At 37.5% G+C, this 23800-nt stretch overlaps 1 protein-coding gene across 2 annotated transcripts in view; it reads left to right on the top strand.

Moving 5' to 3' along the window:
- GYS2 (glycogen synthase 2) overlaps nt 1-23800 on the top strand; it is a 56316-nt gene extending 32516 nt beyond the window's left edge. Inside the window, exons 8-16 of one of the 2 annotated variants that reach the window (XM_019452183.2) lie at nt 2469-2575; nt 3473-3532; nt 4467-4545; nt 5301-5414; nt 14709-14835; nt 18154-18249; nt 19434-19597; nt 21068-21148; nt 23325-23800. In XM_019452183.2, the coding sequence (XP_019307728.2) occupies nt 2469-2575; nt 3473-3532; nt 4467-4545; nt 5301-5414; nt 14709-14835; nt 18154-18249; nt 19434-19597; nt 21068-21148; nt 23325-23543 (1047 nt within the window). In that variant the 3' untranslated portion in view covers nt 23544-23800. The remainder of the gene's footprint in view (nt 1-2468; nt 2576-3472; nt 3533-4466; nt 4546-5300; nt 5415-14708; nt 14836-18153; nt 18250-19433; nt 19598-21067; nt 21149-23324) is intronic. The other variant, XM_019452184.2, reaches the window with a different exon arrangement.

Here is a 23800-nt window from a genome sequence, read left to right on the forward strand (position 1 = left end):
TCCCTACTCATCCGCCATGCCTCCCCCTGAGATTAAGTCTTGAATTGTGAAACTAGGAGATGTCCCACTACAGGGATACATGAAGGAGGGGAAAGGAGCCTCCCACTTCAATGTGGAATCATTTTTTTTTTTTTGCTCAGGAAGGTGAGACTTAATATAGGTTCCCAGTTAATCCAGCAATAAAACTTGTTCCAGTAGAAGCAGCTATACAAAATGGTATCATGTAAAATCTAGTGATGAAAGTTACTGGCTTATATTCTAATTCTATCATGTAGAAATATAGAATAAATAAGAGTACGTTATAGGTGATGGGTGTAGAATTTCAATCTTACTGAGATACCAAGACAATCTAAACTTTACTGAGCTCTGAACCACTGTCCAGTTAATTTTTTTTCTTGCACATAGATTTGTTTTTGCCTTAGAGCAGATATTGTACTAAGTATCCTAAAAGATTTCCTGATACCACATTAATAAGGAAGTAATACATTAATAAAGACCAGATGGATTTTTCTAGAATAGGCTGGAATAATCTTATTCCATAATATTCCTAGTATGTATCTATTCAACAAGCTTTATAGATGGAGTCAAAGCTATATCAAACATATATCATGTTTAGGGACATTATTAATCAATTTATCTATACATTTATTTAACAGTCACTTTAAATATATATATATATATATATATACACACATATATATGTGTATACACATATACACACATATATATGTGTATACACATATACACACATATATATGTGTGTATATATATGTATATATATATACACATATATATATGTGTGTATATATATATATTTAATAATTTATTGTCAGGTTAGCTAACATACAGTGTATACATTTTAGTCTTGGCTTCAGGAATAGATTCCCATGATTCATCACTTACATACAACACCCAGTGCTCATCCCAACAAGGGCCCTTCTCAATGCCTATCACCTGTTTTCCCTGCTCCCCCCATCCCCCACCCCCATCAACCCTCAGTTTATTGTCTGTATTTAAGAGTCTCTTATGGCTTGCCTCCCTCTCTGTTCGTAACTTATTTTTCCTTCCCTTCCCCTATGGTCTTCTGTTAAGTTTCTCAAATTCCACATATGACTAAAACATATGATATCCATCTTTTTCTGACTGACTTATTTCACTTAGCATAATACTCTCCAATTCCATCAACATTGTTGCAAATGGCAAGATTTCATTCCTTTTCACTGCTGAGTAGTATTCCATTGTGTGTGTGTGTGTGTGTGTGTGTGTGTGTGTGTGTGTACATATATATATATATATGCCACATCTTCCTTATACATTCATCAGTTGATGAATTTGGGCTCTTTCCATTATTTGGCTATTGATAGCACTGCTATAAACATTGGGGTACATGTACCCCTACGAATCAGCACTCCTGTATCCTTTTGATAAATTCCTAGAAGTGCTATTGCTGTGTCATAGGGTAATTCTATTTTTAATTTTTTGAGGAAACTCCACACTATTTTCCAGAGTGGCTGCATAAATGTGTGTGTGTGTGTGTGTGTGTGTGTGTGTGTGTGTGTGTATGTTTAATGTTTATTTATTTATTTTGAGAGAGAGAAAGAGAAAGTGCAAGCAGGGGAGGGGCAGAGAGAGGGAATCCCAAGCAGGTTCTGCACTGTCAATGCAGAGCCCAATGCAGAGCTCGAAGTCATGAACTCCAAGATCATGACCCCAGCCAAAATCAAGAGTGGGACACTTAACCGACTAGGCCCCCAGGTATTCCTAATAGTCACTTTATTTTTAAGTGTGAAGAAAAAGCCAATTGCTATTTTAGACATCAAAGATAATTATAATACTTGGAGAAATTGAAAGAAAGCATTCTTTCAGATAGTACATTTATTCTTCTTTAATACAGTGGCTATTCCTGGAGTGAGTTTCCTATTCTATGACTTCTGTAGATTTTTTTTTTAATGTTTATTTATTTTTGAGAGAGAGACAGACAGAGCACAAGCTGGAGAGGGGTAGAGAAAGATGGAGACACAGAATCACAGAATTCAAAACAGGCCCCAGGCTCTGAGCTGTCAGCACAGAGTCTGGTGCAGGGCACAAGCATGAGATCATGACCTGAGCTGAAGTCGGACGCTTAACCAACTGAGCCACCCAGGTGCCCCTCCTATGACTTTTTTTAACCCCAGAAAAGCACTGTAATTATCAATAGCAGTTGCTCTATATTTTAGCTGGTTAATGAAAATATTTTGTGTCTGAATATTCAAATTGTTAGTAAATCTTGACTGAAAGCCCAAATAAAATAATATTTCGGAGTCAGCTTCAGGAAAGTGGGTATAATTTCTCTGTCAGTCATAAATAAGTATTCCTTTTATCTAAAGATAATGTAAAACACTATTTTTTTTTTAAGTTTAAGGTCCATCTGTTGATGTTTTCTTTTATCTGTGGTAGTTGACTGGTTGTGTTTCCTAATCCCTCATTAGATGCATAAAAGTGACGTCACAGTGGTGGTGTTTTTCATTATGCCTGCCAAGACAAACAATTTCAATGTGGAAACCCTGAAAGGCCAGGCAGTGCGGAAACAACTATGGTAACCTCATGTCCTATAAATGTTCTCAAGCAATAAGTGTAGAGATTTTTTTAACATGCATAATTTCTGATACATCTTTTTGGACTGTTGTGGTTTTTTTTCCCCCTTAATATTATTATAGCACAAATGCTACTCACTTCTCATTAGGCTATTATGTCAGATTATGGAATGCCTATAGGACTATGTTACTGTAAAAGCTTTGGAATGAACCACTGTGGAAGGATAAAACCTCTGTAGAAATCTTTACTATTTTTTTAGACTTTTTTTTTTAACATTTATTTATTTTTGAGAGACAGACAGAAACAGAGCATGAGCAAAAGAGGGGCAGACAGAGAGGGAGACACAGAATCCGAAGCAGGCTCCAGGCCCTGAGCTGTCAGCACAGAGCCCAGTGCAGGGCTTGAACCCATGAACTGTTATATCATGACCTGAGCTGAGGTTGGACACTCAACCGAGCCACCCAGGCGGCCCTAGAAATCTTTAAAGATGGGTTGAACTTAAAAAAAAAAAAAAAAATTCTTGTGAAAATTTAAAAATGAATGCCGAAGAGATTAGTATAATGACACCCTACATGCCCATAGCCCAGATTCAACAATTATCACAGAATTTCCCCATCTTGTTACATCTGTACTTCCAGCCACACCCCCTCCCTGCCCTCCACCCTCGCCTGAAGCAAAAAAATGTGAAGCTCTGTGGGCCGCTCAGCGCAGTTCTGCTGCCTCAGCTCTGGAGGTTTTAATTCAACTAGACTGGCAACCAGGAAAAACAATAGAAGAGCTTGTACCAAAGGACCTGTAATTTCAAAAAATACACTGACAAAAACATCAGCATGGCCATAGCAAAAAAAGATTACAAATTGTGACACTGTTTAAATTATAAATCTTTCAATTTATACAGGGACATTGCACATTCTGTGAAGGAAAAATTTGGAAAGAAACTCTATGATGCATTATTAAGGTAGGTGCTGGGAATTGTGACCACTTCAAACATTTTAAGGCTCCACTGTTCAGATTTAACAATTTACACTATAATGTGTTTCCTTTGTTCCAATATAAAGGAATTAGTAGACTTTGAATATGTATTATGTCATGTGAACAGGTTTTATTTTCTTTCATCTGGCAAATAGTTATAAACAAGATGTACAAATGAGAACATATTTACATAGGTAAATAGGTTCTAATTCAATGGAACTCTCATTAAGGATTAATATGTCAATGTGAAATGGAGGGAGATTTCACAAGATGTTTGAGTCAAAAAATACATTGACTTTATATATTAAATACTTATATTTACTCACATATTAAAATATTTATTAACATTAAGTAATGTTAATTAATCTATATTTACTTTATGAATGATAAACATTAAATACATAATGAAATAAATGAAATATATAAATTTATAAAATAAAATCTAAATAATCAAATCAAATTAAAATGTATTATAAAATAATAATATATATAAAATATATGGATTTTATTATAATATGAAGAGAAAGCTGTGTTATCTTCTGATCGATGGTTGCAGGCATGCATCATTTCCTTTTACCAGTAAAAATATTAACTCATAGATGGACAGTTATGGCCACTTTGGAACATGGTACTCAAGACTAGGCAAAATATAATGAAAATGTCCTTTTCATGGTCAACATTAATGTTTACAAATTTTCATTTTCTTTTATACTATCAAAATTGTTCTTTTATTTTTCTTCATGCTTTAGGAATTTGTCTATAAGCTTCATCAGGAAACCATATGTTTTTATATTTATATTTATATAAAACCATGTTTTATATTTACTTTTGAAGTGCTTAGAACAGAGTCCGACACATAGGAAACATTGAATTAGTGCCAGTTATTTTTATTTTTGTTATTAACATGGTTTTCCTCACAGAGGAGAAATTCCTGACATGAACAATATTTTGGATCGAGATGATGTAACAGTTATGAAAAGAGCCATCTTTTCAACTCAGGTAACAAGGACAAGAGTGCCCATCACTTCCCGAGATTGTTAAAATCAATTTAGATCAATATTTGAATTTATTGGAATGGGCTAGTTTGGGAAATGTTTAAACGTAAGAGCTAGAAAAGTCATTTTTTATGCATTCACCTAAATAACAACTTTGCTTGTTTTATGGGTGCTTTTCAGGGCTCTTTTGAACATTTTCATGGAATGTATCTTGTATCCACTTAAAAAACTTATTTGGAATGAATATATCCATTTGCAAAACTGTATATATTGCAATGACAATAAAATCATCCCTAAAATTTTCAAAAAGCAGAGCATTTTGAGTCATGATAGAGAAACGGTGACTGTTTCTCAGTTGAGTGAACTTACTGCAAAAAAATGGAAGCTAGGTGTCACATCTTGTCACAGTAGTGAGGCATCAGGAACCATCAGAGGTCAGCCCTGCTAGAAGGATCCAGGAAAGGCATCCATCTTGAGTCAAGATTTCAGGACACCTTCATTCTAAATAAATCCTGAAAGCAGTCAAGAAGTCTAGGCCTTTCACATAGTGGCTGCAGGTGAAAAACAAAGGTATGATAATATCTGAAGGAAGTTCTTCAACCCATTATCCTCCTCTGAAACACACACAAAACTTAGTCATCATCATTACTGTCATTTCAGAAGACTGAAGGCTGATGATGTGTTGCCAATGACCTATTGTTGAAATTAGTCACACTCATTCTTTCCACAACTGACATTTTCTTTCCTCTATGACTTCAGCGACAGTCTTTGCCTCCAGTGACCACTCACAACATGATTGATGACTCCACTGATCCCATCCTCAGCACCATTAGACGGATCGGACTTTTCAACAACCGCACAGACAGAGTCAAGGTAGAACTAATTGTTTACATAGGGCATTTCAAAATGACATAGAATATATTTTTGAGAGTTTATTAGAAGCCTCCCGTGTTTGTTTTGACACCTATCAGAACTATTTCAGATGATATTTCTTTAAAAATTTTTTTTTCATTTCATTTCATTTATTTTTGAGAGAGAGAGAGAGAGAGAGCATGAGGAGGGGAGGGGCAGAGAAAGAGGGAGACAGAATCTGAAACAGGCTCCAGGCTCTGAGCTGTCAGCCCAGAGCCTGGCAAAGGGCTTGAATTAGGGAACAGGGAGACCATGACCCAAGCCGAAGCTGGATGCTTAACCAACTGAGCCACCCAGGCACCCCTCAGATAATATTTCTAAAAAAATAATTATATTTCCTGTCTTGGGTGATTAAAATATAATGACTATTTTAGTATCATTCTTAACGTTGTACAAGACTGGCAGTAAGAATGAGGAAATTGCCTCATTTTTAATGATACAAATATAATCTAAGAATTACTTTAATTAGTGAATCTCTGAGATGAGGATGACTTTTCTTTGTTTCTTCCTGATAAAGTTCAACTTTAAAGGGATAATACAAGAAGCTTCTGGTTTCAGAGAGTGTGGCTAATGATATTTTTATAGAATTTTCTATAGACCAAGTCATTCTTTTTGACCGTTGAGTTTCTACAATGATTAAGCACAGTGTTCATTGCATGAATAAGACCTGGTTTCTGCCACTGTGGAGCTTAGTCTATAGGACGTTTACCGAGGGCCAAATATGTTCCAGGTACAGTGCATGGTTCAGGGCACAATGGTGAACATGTAAACGATAGTTGCTGATCCCTACTCAACCCATTCACCAGTATTCCAGATGAAGTTGTCATAAGCTTTTACCAATCTTTTCAAAGGTCTCACTTTTTCTTCTTTCTCTCACCTTATCAGGTGAACAGAGAATTCAATGAGATCTAAATTCCTTCAGGACCCCTCAAATATAAATCTTGACCTATTATTATTTCTTTTCCTTTAGGTTCTGAGGGTGTTCTGGGATCTCATTCCCCTGTTAGTCCTCCCTTATGCTCCAGGTTTACTAGCTCCTTCCCTTGCTGTCATTCCTTAAATATTCTCACATTAATAAGCAAACAAGCTTTGCCTTAACCTGGTCTCCTCTTGATGTTTTTAAATGTTTCTGTCTTTTCCACACTTCTCTGCAAAATTTCTTGGAAAAAAAAAATAGTCCATTCGTATATTCATTCCTCATCTTGCATTCACTCCTTGGTACAAGCATGAGTGGGTGTGGCAGAGGGAGACAAGTTAAGGACGCCCCACCAAGTACAGCTGAGAGATGATAAGAGCCCTTTACAAAGGCCATGCCGGAAGTGCTGGAGAGGACGGAACAATGGTGGTTGCCTACAGAAAAGATCATACTTAGTGACCCATGGTCATTGGGAAGGAAAAAGAGGGTGAAGGCAAGGATGATAGCTTCATTATTTAATCAATACTTTCTAAAATCTAAGGAAAGGCATTATCAGAAGCTTGCTTGAGGGTCAGGTCACATCATGAATTGAGTTCTGTTTTTGATAGATTGAGTCTGAGTTACATGTGAGCTATTCAAGTAGAGATGTTTCGTGTGTACTTAGAAAACAGAGTCTGGGTTTAGAAGGGAGGGATCAGTGCAGGGGCAGTAGAGGATACCGGGGAATGCCAAACATGCTGTGCTGGAAGACCAGCTTGAGTGAGCAGAGAAAAGTGTTGACCCAAGAAAACTTCAAGATTTAAGAGATTAGAGGAAAAGTCCGTGGAAGAAAGGAGCAAGAGTTAGAAGAGGAAAAGTATCTCAGAAATTAAGTCAGGAGGAATTTTCATGATAGTAGATAGTAACAGCTCATAGTGCAGAATTAAATGATAGAAGCTGTTTATAAAATATCCCATGTGGTGTTACCCATCCAATTTAAACACATTCTGCACACACACACACACACACACACTCATGCAAAATATGTGCTATAGAATTATGGGTGACTTATTTTTTCATTTGTGTTTCTGCATTTCCAAAATTTTTACCTGTAGCACACATCACATAATAGGTAGGCTACAAATTTTTCCCTGAAAATGCAGGGATGTATCTCCCAAGGGTGCACCATCCTTTACGTTTTTCAGCACGATTGGATCTGCAGAAACATACCTTACTTCAGAGTGTATCAGCACTAATTTGACCTCGTTTTCATGTAATTAGACTGGTCCTTCTCAAGTCCCTCCCCCCACCTTAGAAAGGAAATAGTGGCAGAAGGAAAACTTATGAATTTCTTTTCAGCTTTACAGAACTTTGTATGTCACACTTATATTTAAATCTGTGGTTCTTCCCCTGAGGACTTGTTGGGTGCCTGGTACGTGATATGTATAGTAAATACAGATGGCACAGGAAGCATGGAACCATGGCTATGGTTCCATGCTTCCTTTGCTCTTGGGAAGACTGAGCCTGGAAGGTCTCTTGAAATTAAGAGCTCTGAACAAAGTATGCTTTGCTGACCTGTGTTGTTGTTTTTTTAAGTATGGTAGAAGTGAAGCAATTTCTCAGGAATGGACAAGTACATATTTCTTAAGTATGTCAAATGCTTTCCTAACTCTGTGTCTTTGTTTTTGTTATTCTCTCTTTCTCAAGTGCCCTAACTTCAGCCGCTCTAACAATTCCTTTGGGATCCAACCTAGAAGTCATCTCTTCCTTTATTTGTTCTTAACATGCATTCATCTACTCCAAATAGAACAATTGCCTCCTTCTGTGCATCCTCAAGATGATTTCTATCTACTGCAAATTAGGAATCATCACAATGAACTATTTGTATTTTTAAAATATTTATGTCCATTCCTCCAGTGAGACTGGGAGTTCTTTGAGGCAGCGATTATGTCTCATATGAATTTTCTCAGTTTTCATTCTCTGAGAGGCAGACACCAAGACAGGATTAGATGTGGAAACACTTGTTGGTGAAAATGCCTGTGAAAGATAAAGAGGTTGAAGGCAAAGGCAGGCAGGGAGGGGTAGTCAGACAGGTGGAGAGAGCAGGGAGGAAGGATGAGGAGTAAAGACCCACAGACTGCAGCCCAGTTCTAAAAATTGCTGAATCTTTTTTTTTTTTTTTACAGAAAGGAAACTCAAATGTCATTAACAAAAACTAGAATTAATAAAAATTCACAAATAAATGAAAAATATGCACACATAGCAGCACTATGTAGTGACTCATGAGGGGGAAAAACAGACCATTAACATGGCTGGTCAGTTAGGGGAAGGAAACACACACGCGCGCACTCACACACGCAGAGGCACATGCACTCCTGTGCCCACACACAAAAATAGTTTTCAACAGTACAATCTATAGCTAACACAGATTCAGAATTATTTTACAGTGCTTCCTTTCTTAATACAAAAGATGCCCATGTGAGGTGTGTGTGCGCACACACACGTGTGTGATCGTGGTTTACTGTTGACTTATTTAAAATATGATAAGTGTTACTACATATGTCTTTTCCCTGTATCTAAACCTTTCCTTTATGTTTTACTTTGACGTGTTTTGTTCACCTACCAGTTTCAGGTTGGTAGGCAGATGGGTGCCTTGCGACAATTTTAATAGGGATTCCTATTCACAGTAGGGATTTTTCCAAACAAATGTCACCCATTTAAAAAGTCATTGGTTGGGCAGAAATGAGTTGGCCCTTGTCCCCACCTCTGCCAAGTCTATAGGCTAAGAGCAACTGCTGTAGTTTCTCCACAGGGGAGGCAGTTGGGGCTGTCAATCAAGATCCCTTGTCTGGCTTTAATCTCTGCCACTTAATCAGTTTGTAAATTGACATAATGGACTTCAGTCTTCTCATCTGTGAAATGGTGGTCAAATAAACCCACATTCACAGAACTGTTGTGAGGATTAAATAAATGATGGATGTTGCCTTTCATGCAGTACCTGGTGCATAATAATGCAGTATAAATGTTAGCTTTTATCTGTACTTAGCCCCATACTAGCAAATCCTGGTACTCAATGACTCTTAGAAAAGAGGTGTAAACAGTTTGATGAGAGTAGAGAATGGAGGACTTGATAACGTTTTATAAAATGGATGACCTGTGAGCTAGATCTTGATTGAGGAGCCATCGGGAGTTTATCATGCCGGTATCAGTTGATTATGAAGATAACAGGCAGAGGAAGTAGATGAAGAGGCCCAGAGATATAAAAGCACATGGCTTATGTAGAGTGAATGGGGAAGGAAGTTTGTCTCATACAAATTATGTTTATACAGTTACAGTCATGAATCTTTTGAGACATTCATTGATTATTATCATAAAGCAAACACTGACACAAGAAATAAAAGAATAACTCCTTCATAACAATATACACTCAAAGCACTGAGATGGATTTTGGTCAATTCAGAATCAGGTATTTTATTTTATGAATGGTATCCTTTAAAAGCTTAACACTAACTTTAAAAGCTTAACTAATTTAAGTGCATATTTGATCACCTGAATATTTATAGAACTCTATCGAGTGATTCTTAACCCTCAGAGTGGAATGATGAGCTCTCCATATGACTGTGGCCATTTGATTCAGGAAGTGTTGCAGATTATTTTGAATTTAAATTTATCATCAATTCTGTCTCAGCAGTGTGTGTAGTGGGGAAACCCCACAGTGCAGATTCCAGGTCTTGACCCTGTGCCACCACTCAGTGAAAGTAAATTAACTTCCTGGGATCTTGATTCCCTCACAGGATAAATATGGTCAGGCAACGTTTTGGTTTTTATTTGTTTTTTCCCTACTGATCCAAGGCCTGCTGTGAGCCAGGTTCTCTGCTAGGGGCTTTTGTACACAGGATCTCATTTAATCCTCCCTATGACCTTGGGCTGACCTCAAACATCCTTTCCTCTGCCCTGGGCCCTTGTAATTGGCTGTTTAGGGCCCACAGCAGCTGTTCTCTTATTTTAGTTGTGCTGTCATTCTGTTTGGCTGGAAACAAAACGAATGAGCCATGATGTTTTCATGTTCCAAAATGGTCTTTGGAGAGTACAAATTTTCCTAGGCTTCCAAATGCCAAAGTAGACACTATGAGTTTTGAATCCCTGTTTGCTGATATTTGCCAGGAGTACAGTGGGCTGCCCATTTGATGACTGCCTGGACACAGTCAGTATCTGTATTTTTGTTGCTTTTCCTACTGCAGTACTTTGCACATGATAGGAACTCGGGTCTGGCTTTATGGAGGAAAACATTTTACCTATTTTTACTTTGCTATTTGTGTCAATTTTGGATGTTTTACCATTTTATTTTTTAAGTTTAACCTACCTCCTGTTTATGGATCTCCTGCAATATAACTAATGTATATAATTTATTTCTAATGTTTATAATTTATTTCTAAAATTAGGGTAATATCGGGTGCCTGGGTGGCTCAGTCGGTTAAGTGTCCGACTATTGATTTCGGCTCAGGTCATGATCTCACAGTTCATGAGTTTGAGCACCACACTGGGTTCCACTCTGACAGTGCAGAGCCTGCTTGGGATTCTCTCCTTCTGCCCCTCTCCCACTGGTTCTCTCTCCCCCCACCCGCCCCTTTCCCTCAAAATAAATAAATAAACTTTAAAATAAAATAAAATTAGGGTAATGAGAATATCATGATTCTGCTAGGATTAAGTGAAGTGATATATGAGAACATTATTTATAATATAGAACATATTATATAACTGTTATTGTTCTTATATATCTAAATTAGGGTTTTTCTTGAAAGTAATCTCTTTGGAAAAATATAGAAAAATTTATCTTTGGAAAAATATATACTTATCCTTTTATTATATTATATTATGTATATATGTATGTATATTATGTATATATGCAATATAAACAATATATATTTATATGTATAATATATACACATTATAAGCATATATATTATAAGCATATATATAAGCATATATATGTTATATATTATATTATGTGTTTATATATGTTTGCATATGATGTATATGATGTATATATACACAATATAAATACTATAATATATAGTATATGAATTTTATATATTTAATTATAGTCCCAATACTTTAAAATCAGATTTTATTTTCTAAACTTTTTTTCTTTTTTTTAAAGTTTATTTACTTATTTTAAGAGAGAGAGAAAGAGCACAAGTTGGGGAGGGGCAGAGAGAGAGAGAATCCCAAGCAGGCTCTGCACTGTCAGCTTGGAGCCAGATGTGAGACTCAAACTCATGAACTGTGAGATCATGACCTGAGTTGAAGTCAAGAGTTGGACACTCAACCAGCTGAGCCACCCAGGTGCCCTCAGATTCTGTTTATTTTTAATAACTACTTAACTATGAGGAGAAACTAACAAATTACCTAATAATGATTCAAGAAAAACGTTAATAAATAGGAGAAATAGCAGAGTTCTTTCATCCAAGTGACCAGTTAAGTAGCTTTTCTATTCATAGCTTTCTAATGATAGCCATTGTCTCCCTTGTCCCTGCCTTTGCATAACATTACAGGCAGCAAAGTCCCAGTAGTGGCTCATACCAGCCCTCGAGAGCCAATTGCTAAATTTTCAGAAATTTTGTGAGCCAGTTTTAAAAACAGATATTTAAAAAAATTAAATTATATCAACTGGGGCCTGAGTGGCTCAGTCGGTTGAGCGTCTGACTTTGGCTCAGGTCATGATCTCACTGTCCATGAGTTCAGGCCCCACGTTGGGCTCTGTGCTGACAGCTCTGAGCCTGGAGCCTGCTTCAGATTCTGTGTCTCCCTCTCTCTCTCCCCCTCCCCCACTCATACTCTGTCTCTCTCTCTCTCTCTCTCTCTCTCTCTGTGTCAAAAATAAATAAACATCTAAAAATAAAATTAAAAAAATTTTTACTTAAAAAATATTAATCAAAAACTTAAATTATATCAACTTAAAATATAAATCAATTATATTAAAATGAAAGGTAATGCTCAAAACACATCACATACTTATTGTTTGTTACATTCTATGATTACCTATGCACTTGAAGTTATTTATGGCTATTGTGCCCACACGGTGGAAATATTCTATAAGGACGTGCTACTGCCCTTCCTATTTCTGGTTCAGTGACATCACATTGGTAACTTGAAACTGGCCATGGTGGGAGTATCTAGAGAGTGAAGACAGTGAACACTACCCATCATGGCTTGATTAATTGTGTCTCGATTGTCTAGACTTAAGAAAGGGATAAAGTATTAACAATGCAGATTAAGCTTAAAAGGGTTGTGTTTAGGGGCGCCTGGGTGGCTCAGTTGGTTAAGCAGCCGACTTCGGCTCAGGTCATGGTCTCACGGTTCATGGGTTCAAGCCCCACATTGGGCTCTGTGTTGACAGCTCAGAGCCTGGAGCCTGCTTCCCATTTTGTTTCTCCCTCTCTCTCTCTGCCCCTCCCCCACTCATGCTGTCTCTCTCTCTTTCTCTCTGTCATAAATAAATAAACTTAAAAATTAAAAAAAAGGGGGGTTGTGTCTATGGTTGTTACACAAAATTGTGAGTGGCACAAAAACATGAGGAGATATGTTTCCAGTATTCAAAGGCTAATGTCCAACTCAGGGAAGAAGTCACTCATGTCACCGATGAACCTATGAAGTTCTGACATTTATCTCACGTCAGAACTACTACGTTCAGGCATTGAAACCATGTACTACGTTCAGTCAACAAAAGCATTTGGGAGTATTTAATCATCTAGAATTTATAATAAGGAGTACATTACATATATATTTAATAGACTTTAGAGAAGTTTTAGGTTCACAGCAAAGTTGAGCAGAAAGTACAGAAAGCTCCCATGTACTCCTTCCCTGGGAACATATGTAGCCTTCCCCACTATCAATATCTCCAACCACAATGGTATATCTGTTACAATTGGTGAACCTATATTGACACATTATTACCTACCAAGATCCATAGTTTACATTGTTTGTACCTTCTGTGAGTTTTGATAAATGTATGACATGTATCCATCATTACAAAATCATACAGAATAGTTTCACTGTCCTAAAAATCTTCTGTGCTCTGCCTATTCAACCCGGCCCCCATTTGAGCACTGATCTTTTTATTGTCTCCATAGTTTTGCCTTTCCCAGAATGTCATATAGTTGGAATCATACAATATTTAACCTTTTCAGATTGGCTTTTTTTCACTTAGTAATATACATTTTTTTTTCCATGTACATTTTTCTTCATCGCTTGCTAGCTCATTTCTTTTTAGTGCTGAAAAATATTCCATTGTCTGGATGTACTGCAGTTTATTTATTCACTCACCTATTAAAGGATATTTTAATGGCTCCCATGTTTTATCAATTATGAATAAAGCTGATACAAACATCTGTGTGTAGGTTTTTGTGTGTACATTTTTTTATTATTTGGAAATTGTATGCTGTACATCTTTTATATCAGTAAAATGTGTAGTAAATTTATGTACAAATATATACTTATAATTTGATTTTTCATTCTTAAACATTTACCTGGACACCACTGCTTTAAAAGACCATGGTAAATACTTTGGACTTTACTCTGAGTGAAATGGGAAGCCACTGAAGGATTTTGAGCAGAGGAGGGGTTGGCATTTTTAAAGGTTCCCTCTAGTCTTGTATTGAGTAGACACCTTGCCAGAATAGAAACAGGGAGATGGATTAGGAGGTGATTACCTCGAGGTGAGAGAGGATTGTGATTTGGGTGAAGGCTTCTAGTCTGATCTAATTTAGATTAGATTCCTAGTATCTCTGTCTCTTAGCTGTTACTCTGGGCTAACTCATGCCTGGGGCAATGGAGAATGGCCTATTACACAGCTCTCCTCTTTCCTGCCTGAGGTAGGAGCAAATTGAGAAATAAGACAACAGTCAGCCACTAGAAAACAAAATAAAATCTTTATTGTTGGGATGCCTGGTTGGCTCAGTCGGTAGAGCATGTGATTCTTGATCTCAGGGTTGTAAGTTTGAGCCCCATGTTGGGTGTAGAGATTACTTGGAAATAAAGTCTTAAAACAATACCCTTATCGTTCAACAAAATTTGGGTTGAAGGATGTAGTTTAGCATGAGAACAAAAATGGGCACATTTTTCCTCCAATCTAAGCCTTGGAACCTGAGGGAAAGTAGGTCCACAGACTAGATACACAGAATGGAGAGAGAGAGAAAAGCACCCACACTTTTTTCTTTTTCTTTTTACTCCTCTCTCTCTCTCTCTCTCTCCCTGAATCTAGAACACAAGGATTCTACAGTATCAGAATACCAAACGGTAGATTTTTTGCTTTAATTTCTTCTATTCTTTTTTTCTCATTAGAATTTTCCCTTTTTTAGGTGATTTTGCACCCAGAGTTCCTATCCTCCACCAGCCCCTTATTACCCATGGATTATGAAGAGTTTGTTCGAGGTTGTCATCTAGGAGTTTTTCCTTCATACTATGAACCATGGGGTTATACTCCAGGTATATGGCTTGTATAGATTGGGGAATGTTTTAAATTTTATTAATATTTTATGCATATAGATACAATATTCAAAGCTGATATGTAACTCCACTAAGGTTAAATAATAATAATACATTATATTACAAAGAAAAAGAATGTTTTATAAAGATTACATGTTATTGAGTTATCTCTACCAGTCCCAACTATCCATGTAAAGGAGAAATTGACTACAAGTAAATTTAATATGAAAAACAATGGTCCAGCAAAAGTAGTCTCTAAAACTTATTTCAAAGTGGGTTTTTTTAAAAATTAACAGATGTATTTAATTTTTAATAGGGAACACATTCACATAGTCAAAGAAATAAATAATATAAGAAGGTGTACAGTGAAAAGTTTTCTTCATACCCTTGTCATTCAAAAAAGAGGTACTTTTAAGATAAAATGCCAATTCAGTGGTAGGTATTATGACCAGTGACATCCTTCCATTCAGGCCCTTTTACCTCTTCATTCTCCTTTTGTTCTTTTCTCTCTAGTGGTGGGTTCTTGGATCCACTATCTGTTTTCCACTTTTGTCCCTTATGAGCATGGTTGTCATTGGTATCAAGAGCACTCAATTTGTGTTTGTACAGAAATGCGTATTAAAAAGGAAACAAGTACTTTACATATATGACAATGGAAAGAATGTAATACTAACTTTTCCTTCTCACATTGGCAATCAGAGATTTTCCTTTTTATTTAAATATAATTCCATTTAGAATTTTAAAAGAAAAGGTTCAGAAAATGTTTTTACAAATAATATATTTTGCTTTCTGATCTCCATGTCATCATTGCCCAACTGAGAGGCGGCAGCAGTCAAGGTTAGGGAGATCATAGGTTGAATTATGTAGAGGAAGAATTTTTCTAATCTTTGTATTCTGATCCCAGAATTTCAATATAGATTTTAAAATTCTATATAGGGGATACCTGGGTGGCACAGTCAGTTAAGTCTACGACTTTGGCTCAGGTCATGATCTTGCGGTTCGTGAGTTCAAGCCACACATCCAGCTCTCTGCTGTCACTACAAAGCCCACTTTGGATCCTCTGTCTCCCTCTCTCTCTGCCCTTCCCCCACTCGTTCTCTCTCTCTGTCTCTCTCTCTCTCTCAAATAAATAGACATCTAGAAGGAAAAAGAATAAAATTCTATATAAATAGGATCTTACTTTACAACAAGAGCAACATGAAGTCTCTGCATCTTTTGACATAAGGCCCTATTCTATCATTTTAAGTTCCACCAAGAATAATTTGCCAGCAGCTGTAAAAACATGAAAACTTTTGGGGGGAAATAGATAAAGGATTATCTCTTCCTGAAATATGGCACAGAAAAGCTATTGATCTAACTCCTCCAGCTATCACTCTTGTAGTTCTAAAAATTGTTATGGGTATCAGTTCACTTTTGTAAAGATGATATCTCCTTATGAAATGCCCACATGTCATCTTAAATTGTTTATAATAGAGCATCTATCCTTTAAGATACATCAAATGCACATTTTACTGGTGGACTTAACATTTTGTTATTGACTTTTGTTCCTTTTATTTCTAGGAAGTAACATACTTTATTATCAAGGAAGTTTCAAAAATAAAGAAGCACAAAATCAAAGCATGAGTGACTGAGGGATATGGGAAGTCATTTATGTTGGGTAAAGAGAATGTTCTATAAATTACAGAGGACTTTCCACCAAATGTCATTTTATAGGACAAAGATAAACTTAACCCAAATGATAGAGGAGATACATCTCGTGTTTTAAGATAAAGTCCACCAAAGGTGTTATAAAAGATAAGTAGATAGGAAAAGAAGGTTGAGAAATACTCCATAGTGAATGAGTCATTCTCTGTTTTGAATTACCCAAAGAAAGTTGGCCACCCTTCACCTAACCTATAGTTACAGGAATAACAATATCTCTTCTGTGGTATAAGTTTGGTGTTAGCATGTTAGATAACTCTATTTGTTTTAGAATAACTTTTTATTTGATGCTAAGTTTAACATACTCCAGAAAGTATTCATTTAAGTCTGTGTTTTGTGTTTTGAGAAAATCTAATGAATATTAGCACATGCTCCATTAAATTCATTCAATGAACATATACTAAGGTTATGGGTACCTGGTATTTCAATACATGTGTGTTAATGAGTATTTAATAAAAATAAGGTTCAGTGAACTTGTGTGGAATTGTAGGCAAAATTCCTTATACATATATGCATAGGGATTTTTCTGGGAAGGAAGTCCAGGTTTGCATTAGATTCTTGTATGAGTCAATAATCCCTGTCTCATTTTCTCCTCCACCAATCCCTCTCCACCAAATTAGGAAACCACATCTCTCTAGAGGAAATACTTGCAGAGCAGAAGAGAAGGAAGGCCACTGTCTAAATTGTATTACTTCTTTAATAGTGGGGAAATCTTTTTTTTTAACCCCAAACTACCAGTCAACCAAGAGTAATTCCATAAACAAATGTAAATTCCTTGTTAAGAATGAAGACATCCTTGTGAGAAGTAACACTTCTTTTTCTAAAAACGTTTATTTATTCATTTTGAGAGAGAGAGAAAGAGAGGGTGTCTGCGAGCGGGGGAGGGACAGGGAGAGAGAGTTGTCAGTGCAGACCCTGACATGGGCCTCTGTCCCAGGAACTGTGAGATCATATCCTGAGGCGCTCAACTGACTGAGCCACCCAGGCACCCTGAGAAGTAATACTTCTTTAAAAACAAACAAGAAAACAAAAAACAAAAAACAAAAAAACCAAACCAAAACAAAAACCGTATGTGCTATTTTATGAAAAACAGGTTTTGACTAGAAGGTGAGAGAGGACTAGGTTCAGTGACCACTTGGAAAAGGGGAGGGATCTGTGGCATGGCAGATTAATTTGATAGGAGGAGGTGCTCATGTCCAAAGTCTATTTACTGACACCACAAACTCACCACTTACTTTGAGACATGGCTTAGAATGGAGCAAAAAACAAAACCAGCTGGAATGAGAGAGGCAGTATAGAGTAGCAGTTCCAAACAAGAGCCCTGGAGCTGGGCGCCTGCCTTCAAATCCCAGCTCTACCCCATTCCCTGGCTTTATGACATTGGGCAAATTATTTAACCTCAATTTCTTCATCTGTAAGATGGAGATAATGACAGTCTCACTTCACATGGTTGTTGAGAAGATTAAATGAGTTAATACATGTAAAGAGCTCAGTACTGTGCCTGGTACAAAATAAACATCACTATCACTAGGCAGACTTGGGCTTTTGCCCCATCTGCGTGCATTAGAGGATATAGGGACTGGTCTGAGGCCAAGCGTTTGTCTATTTCCCCGGCAGCTGAATGTACGGTGATGGGTATCCCCAGTGTGACAACCAACCTGTCCGGCTTTGGCTGTTTCATGCAGGAGCACGTGGCTGATCCTACTGCCTACGGTGGGTGAGGTTTTTCATCATTCACCCAACACAGGGAGAAGTGACCTCTAGCCAGACAAAGCACAGGGTCTTTATGGAGCCTAACTCTAAAGCTATCCTGATGATTAAAGTAATGTTTATACTTCTTGTTTAATTAAAAGTAGATTTAATTATGTGGTTCACAGATAACATAAAAATGCTGTTAATATTAAATATATATGGTCCAAAAGACAAACCATAAAAGGCATGCTAAACTTGGACAAGTCTGGCCCTTTTATCTTTTTATTTTCTGAACTGGTTTGGCCCTTTACTATCTAGAAGTGACATTACAGTAACCATGGTCTTAGAGTATGTAGATTGGTCAGTGTCATTATTTTTTTTTTTTAATTTTTTTTTTTTAACATTTATTTATTTTTGAGACAGAGAGAGAGCATGAACCATGAACAGGGGAGGGTCAGAGAAAGAGGGAGACACAGAATCTGAAACAGGCTCCAGGCTCTGAGCTGTCAGCACAGAGCCCGACGCGGGGCTCGAACCCACAGACTGTGAGATCATGACATGAGCCGAAGTCGGACGCTCAACCGACTGAATCACCCAGGCGCCCCAGTGTCATTATTTTAAGGGTCTGTGCCAAGTTAGCAAAATTCACTTAAATTGTTTAAGATGGCAGGAGAATTTGCATACCACCATCTCTGTGTCCATGTTGCCCAGCAGCAAGAAAGGGAGATGGGATAGATTGTCTGCCCACACATTGCCAATTTCCTGGTCTCCTACCCTTGCATTGTCATGGTTCTCTTTCCTCAGGCTACAGCTGTGGTTCTCAGGCAGTGGTGCATGGTGGGAACACCAAGGAGCCTAAAAAAAATCACTGACACCCAGGTCTCACCCCAGAGATTCTGGTTAGTGAGCAGTCCTGGGGAGAATCCCTGATCCAGGGTTTTCCTCTGCTGCCAAATTTTTTAACAAGATCCATTGTGTTGGCTGTGTGTTGGTGACAGTGGTGAACCATTAGGAGGAGATCACAGGAGAAATACAGTCTTGAAAGGGGAAAGATGAAACAGGCAGTGGGGGCTGTCAGGGAGTGGGTAATGCATGTGGCGGTCTGAGATAGAATGTAAGGAATGGGAGAAGAAATATTTAAGGGAGAAGAAATATTCCAAGGTTAGCCCTACGTTTATCTGTGCTTTGGTTTTTGTGCCCCTCAGGCATTTACATTGTTGACAGGCGGTTCCAGTCTCCAGATGATTCCTGCAATCAGCTGACTCAGTTTCTCTATGGATTTTGCAAACAGTCCCGCCGCCAGAGAATTATTCAGAGAAACCGAACTGAGAGGCTCTCCGATCTTCTGGATTGGAGATACTTGGGCAGAGTAAGCAAGTCTGTGATCAAGAGAGCCACTTTAAAAATCCCACTGAACTATAAAAATCGAGATTCTTGTCATAATCTACAAAGTCAACTTAGTACCATCATTGTTAAAATCTCCAGTAATGTTTTCATGTACTTTTTTACTTACTATAAACTCGCAAAGTCCTCACTTCAAATCTTCAGATTTAGTTTGAGCTTATAACAGCAAATCCGTCAGGAGCTAGCTGTGATCTTACCAGTTACTCTATTGTCAGTGCTTAACTTGATGCATTACAGGTATTGGTTCATGAATATGAGGAAAACATCTAAAGAAACATTTGTATCTTGTTTGGCTCTAAGCCATGACGTGACCATATGCCTCAAATACAGTGGGAATGGGAATAACTTTGTTTTTCAAATGACAAGTACAGAAAATACCTCCTTTCAATTATGCAATAGGTTTGTAAGTACCCAGAGGTCTATATATCTTAGCACTGGATGATTTAATAAAGAATAAGTTGACTTTGCCTTCACATAATAGATCTGTTTAGATATCGCTAAACTCTCCCTGAAAAATGATAGATGCTCCATTTGCAGACTGTCTACACATGCTAATGACAGTGCCTTACAATCCTGGGTGATTAATTGTACTGTCTGCATTTTGTAATAAAACCAGAATGATAAGGCTATTACAAGTTATGTTTCTTACCTAAGGTCTGAAGCAGAATTTAAGTCCAGTTTGTCTGATTATTCAGACCCCACCTTTTCCCCATGTTATACTGCTTTTCTATGGAATAAAGCCAGTGTTTTCAGTCCCCTTAGTGCTCAATTCAGAGTTTTCAGTAAGGTCAGTATGGCTTTTCCCTCCAACATATGTTTTAAGTTTATTTATTTATTAGAGAGAGAGAGAGAGAGAGAGAGAGAGTCCCAAGCAGGCTCTGTGCTGTCAACGTGGAGCCCAATGCGGGACTTGAACCCATGAACTGTGAGATCATGACCTGAGCTGAAACCAAGAGTCTGATGCTCAACTGACTGAGCCATCCAGGTGCCCCTCTCTCCAACTTTTTGTGTATTTCTTTACCTATTCACTGGAAAATAAAAAAACTATAAACTCATTTTTTTCTGTTTTTAAATTTAGGGTGAATAGGTTTTACCACTTTATTTTTTTTTTAAATTTTTTTAACGTTTTTATTTATTTTTGAGACAGAGAGAGAGCATGAACAGGGGAGGGGCAGAGAGAGAGGGAGACACAGAATCTGAAACAGGCTCCAGGCTCTGAGCAGTCAGCACAGAGCCCGACGCGGGGCTCGAACTCACAGACCGTGAGATCATGACCTGAGCCGAAGTCGGACGCTTAACCGACCAAGCCACCCAGGCGCCCTGGTTTTACCACTTTAAAAATGGATTTTATAACTAGGAGAATAAGATTTTACATAATAACTTGGTTACTGAAATATATAATTTTTTAAACCTGTGAATTGGTTTTCTATCACAGTATTATCAACATGCCAGGTACCTGACATTAAGCAGAGCTTTTCCAGATAAATTCCATATGGAACCTACATCACCACCAACGGTAAGTGTTTTATGTATTGTGGATTTGTTTTGAAAGCTAAATTTCTTATGTATGGTAAGTCCTACCAATACCTTTGAATTTAGAAGTAGTTAAATACACAAACTATTATACTTTTTTCATATTTTTGCCCTAAAGCAAAGAATAGAGGAACCAACAGATCAGACCAAGTCAAAGCCCTTGATTCAGAGTTAGCCTTATGCAGATGGGCAGACAGTCAACTAATTCATGTTGTTGGAGAAGCACCCCCACATTAAAACTCTCCCTGCTTTAGTGCTTGAAACTGCATTGTTAGACCCCCATTCTCTTGAGAGTTATTGAGAAATGAACTGCCCTGCTTTCATAGCCAGTGAATTTGCTATCCAAGGAAATGTTGAGATACAGGTGACTACTTGGCAAGAGAAAGAGTGAATTCAGGAACCACAGGAGGAGTTGGATTAGATGAGTATTCATGTACCAGTCAGCAGTGCCCCCGGGAGTCTTCTTCTGAAGTTCACTTAGATATCTATATTCATGAGACCAGCATAGGCTACTTGTCACCACATTCTCTTAGAAGGATATAAGATAGGAAACACAGCTTGAAGTAGGGCAGCATCAGACATTTCTCTTCAGTGGATTCATCCTTACAGCAGTCTACATAGCAGTCCAAAAGTTACACTTCTTTGCCACCCTATCCACCAGGTAAAAGCTTAGGTGTAAAAAAGATGAAACCTATATTATTAGGTATGAGATCTATCTTAGCTTAGTAGTTTTATGCCTCCCCCACCCCCCGCCCCCGCCCAGGAGCCAATATCCCACAGCTTCCATGATCTCCACAAAGAATATGTACAGTTATAAGAGTCATCAAATTCAGGGATTCCCCAAAGCTATAATCCTTGTCAAGTATTTATAAATCCTCTGAGTTCAGATGTAATCTCCCAGTCAGGAGTCACTTTTACCATAATCAATTTTGCTTAATAATACAACTTATGGTCTACCTCCATCAGGTCTCAAGGGAAATGGATCTAAAAAGTTAACCCAAGGTAGAATTTGCCCATATGGAACATGACAGGGTTTTTAAAATCCTTCAGAATACAAATTCCAACTCTCATGTTCATGATTTTAACAGGGTTAATTGTTTAGCTTATTTAGAGGCAGTCACTCTACTTGATGGTAATTCACCTATATTCATCCATTTATTCAACGTATTCAATTCGTAAGTATTGAGCTCCTGCTTTGAGCCAGGTCCTAAATGCATGACTCAGCTCGTTTTTTCTTTTCTTTTTTATTGCTTTCAGGCAAAATATCTGAACCTTGCAGTGATTGTATAGGTATGACATGATAATAATGTGCACAAATAGTTGACATACAGAGTGACGAGGGCTGCAACTATTTTATACAGTTGTCCTCCCTGGTCAAGCATGTGTGCTCTTAAAGGGCAAGAATCTTGGTTTTCATCTTTGTTTCCTCAGTGACATTATGGTGCCAGACCCATAGCTGTGCTTAGCTCTTGTTTAACAAATGAGTTATTTGAGTGAATCTTAGGTAGAAGGGCAATTTGATTAAATCTAGTGATATTTACTCATTAACTGAACTAAAAGTAACTGGTGGAATTTCAGGGTAAACTAAGTGACCTGGCTTCCAGGACTCTTTCTAATGGTGGCTGTCCATGCATGTCCAGAATGCCCATATTCTGCAATTTCATTGAGCAAATCTGAAAAGTGACATAGAGACTGAGAATATCAGCAGCGTAACATGACAGTTGATATTAAAGGATCTGGAGTGATTATAGCCCTGATACAAATCTTTGCTCTAACACAGGGTCATGCTGTGTGACCTTGGGCAAGTCATCTGACCTCTCTAATCCTCAGTTGTCTTCTGTATGTGGGAAAAACAAATTTATTGGTGTTGTTACTAGGAATAAGATAACATAGGTAGGTAGGTAGGTAGGTAGGTAGGTAGATAGATAGATGGCACCTGGCACATTTCAGTGCATAATAAAAGGAAGTTATTTATTTAATGAATCTCTCCTGAGCTTGCTGGTATCAGAATCAAAATAAATCAAAGATAATAGCTCATGAACAGACCATAAAAAATATCCAACTATGCTTTTTTATTAAATGCACATGCAAAGTGTTTACAGCATTGGAAAACTCAAGAAGTCATTATAGTGTTTGTGACTTATTTTTGTCTTTGGCAGACAGAAGGATTTAAATATCCCAGGCCTTCCTCAGTTCCACCTTCCCCTTCAGGGTCTCAGGTCTCTAGTCCTCAGAGCAGTGATGTGGAAGATGAAGAGGATGAGCGCTACAATGAGGAAGAGGAGGCTGAAAGGGATCGGTTAAATATCAAGTCGCCATTGTCTCTGGGCCGTGTTCCTCGTGGGAAGAAAAAGCTGCATGGTGAATACAAGAACTGAATTCCACACTTGTAGAACAGAACTAATGTAGTAAGAACATAGTAAGAATGATTACTTAAAGACATGAAAATGTTACAGATTTCATTTTCTTCTTCTAACTATTACAACAGGATTTATTCTCTGCCTCCAAAGGGGAGAAAATTAAGTGAATGGCAATTTTGTAATTTCTAATAAAGTCCAAGTTATTTTCCCCTACTCCTTTTTCCCCAGTAAATTTAGGCATGAGGAAGAGTGTTCATTAAAGGAGGAAGACTAGA

The sequence above is a fragment of the Panthera pardus genome, unplaced genomic scaffold (genome assembly GCF_024362965.1).
Source record: "Panthera pardus isolate Hobbes unplaced genomic scaffold, ASM2436296v1 HiC_scaffold_6, whole genome shotgun sequence".
Classification (NCBI taxonomy): Eukaryota; Metazoa; Chordata; class Mammalia; order Carnivora; family Felidae; genus Panthera; species Panthera pardus.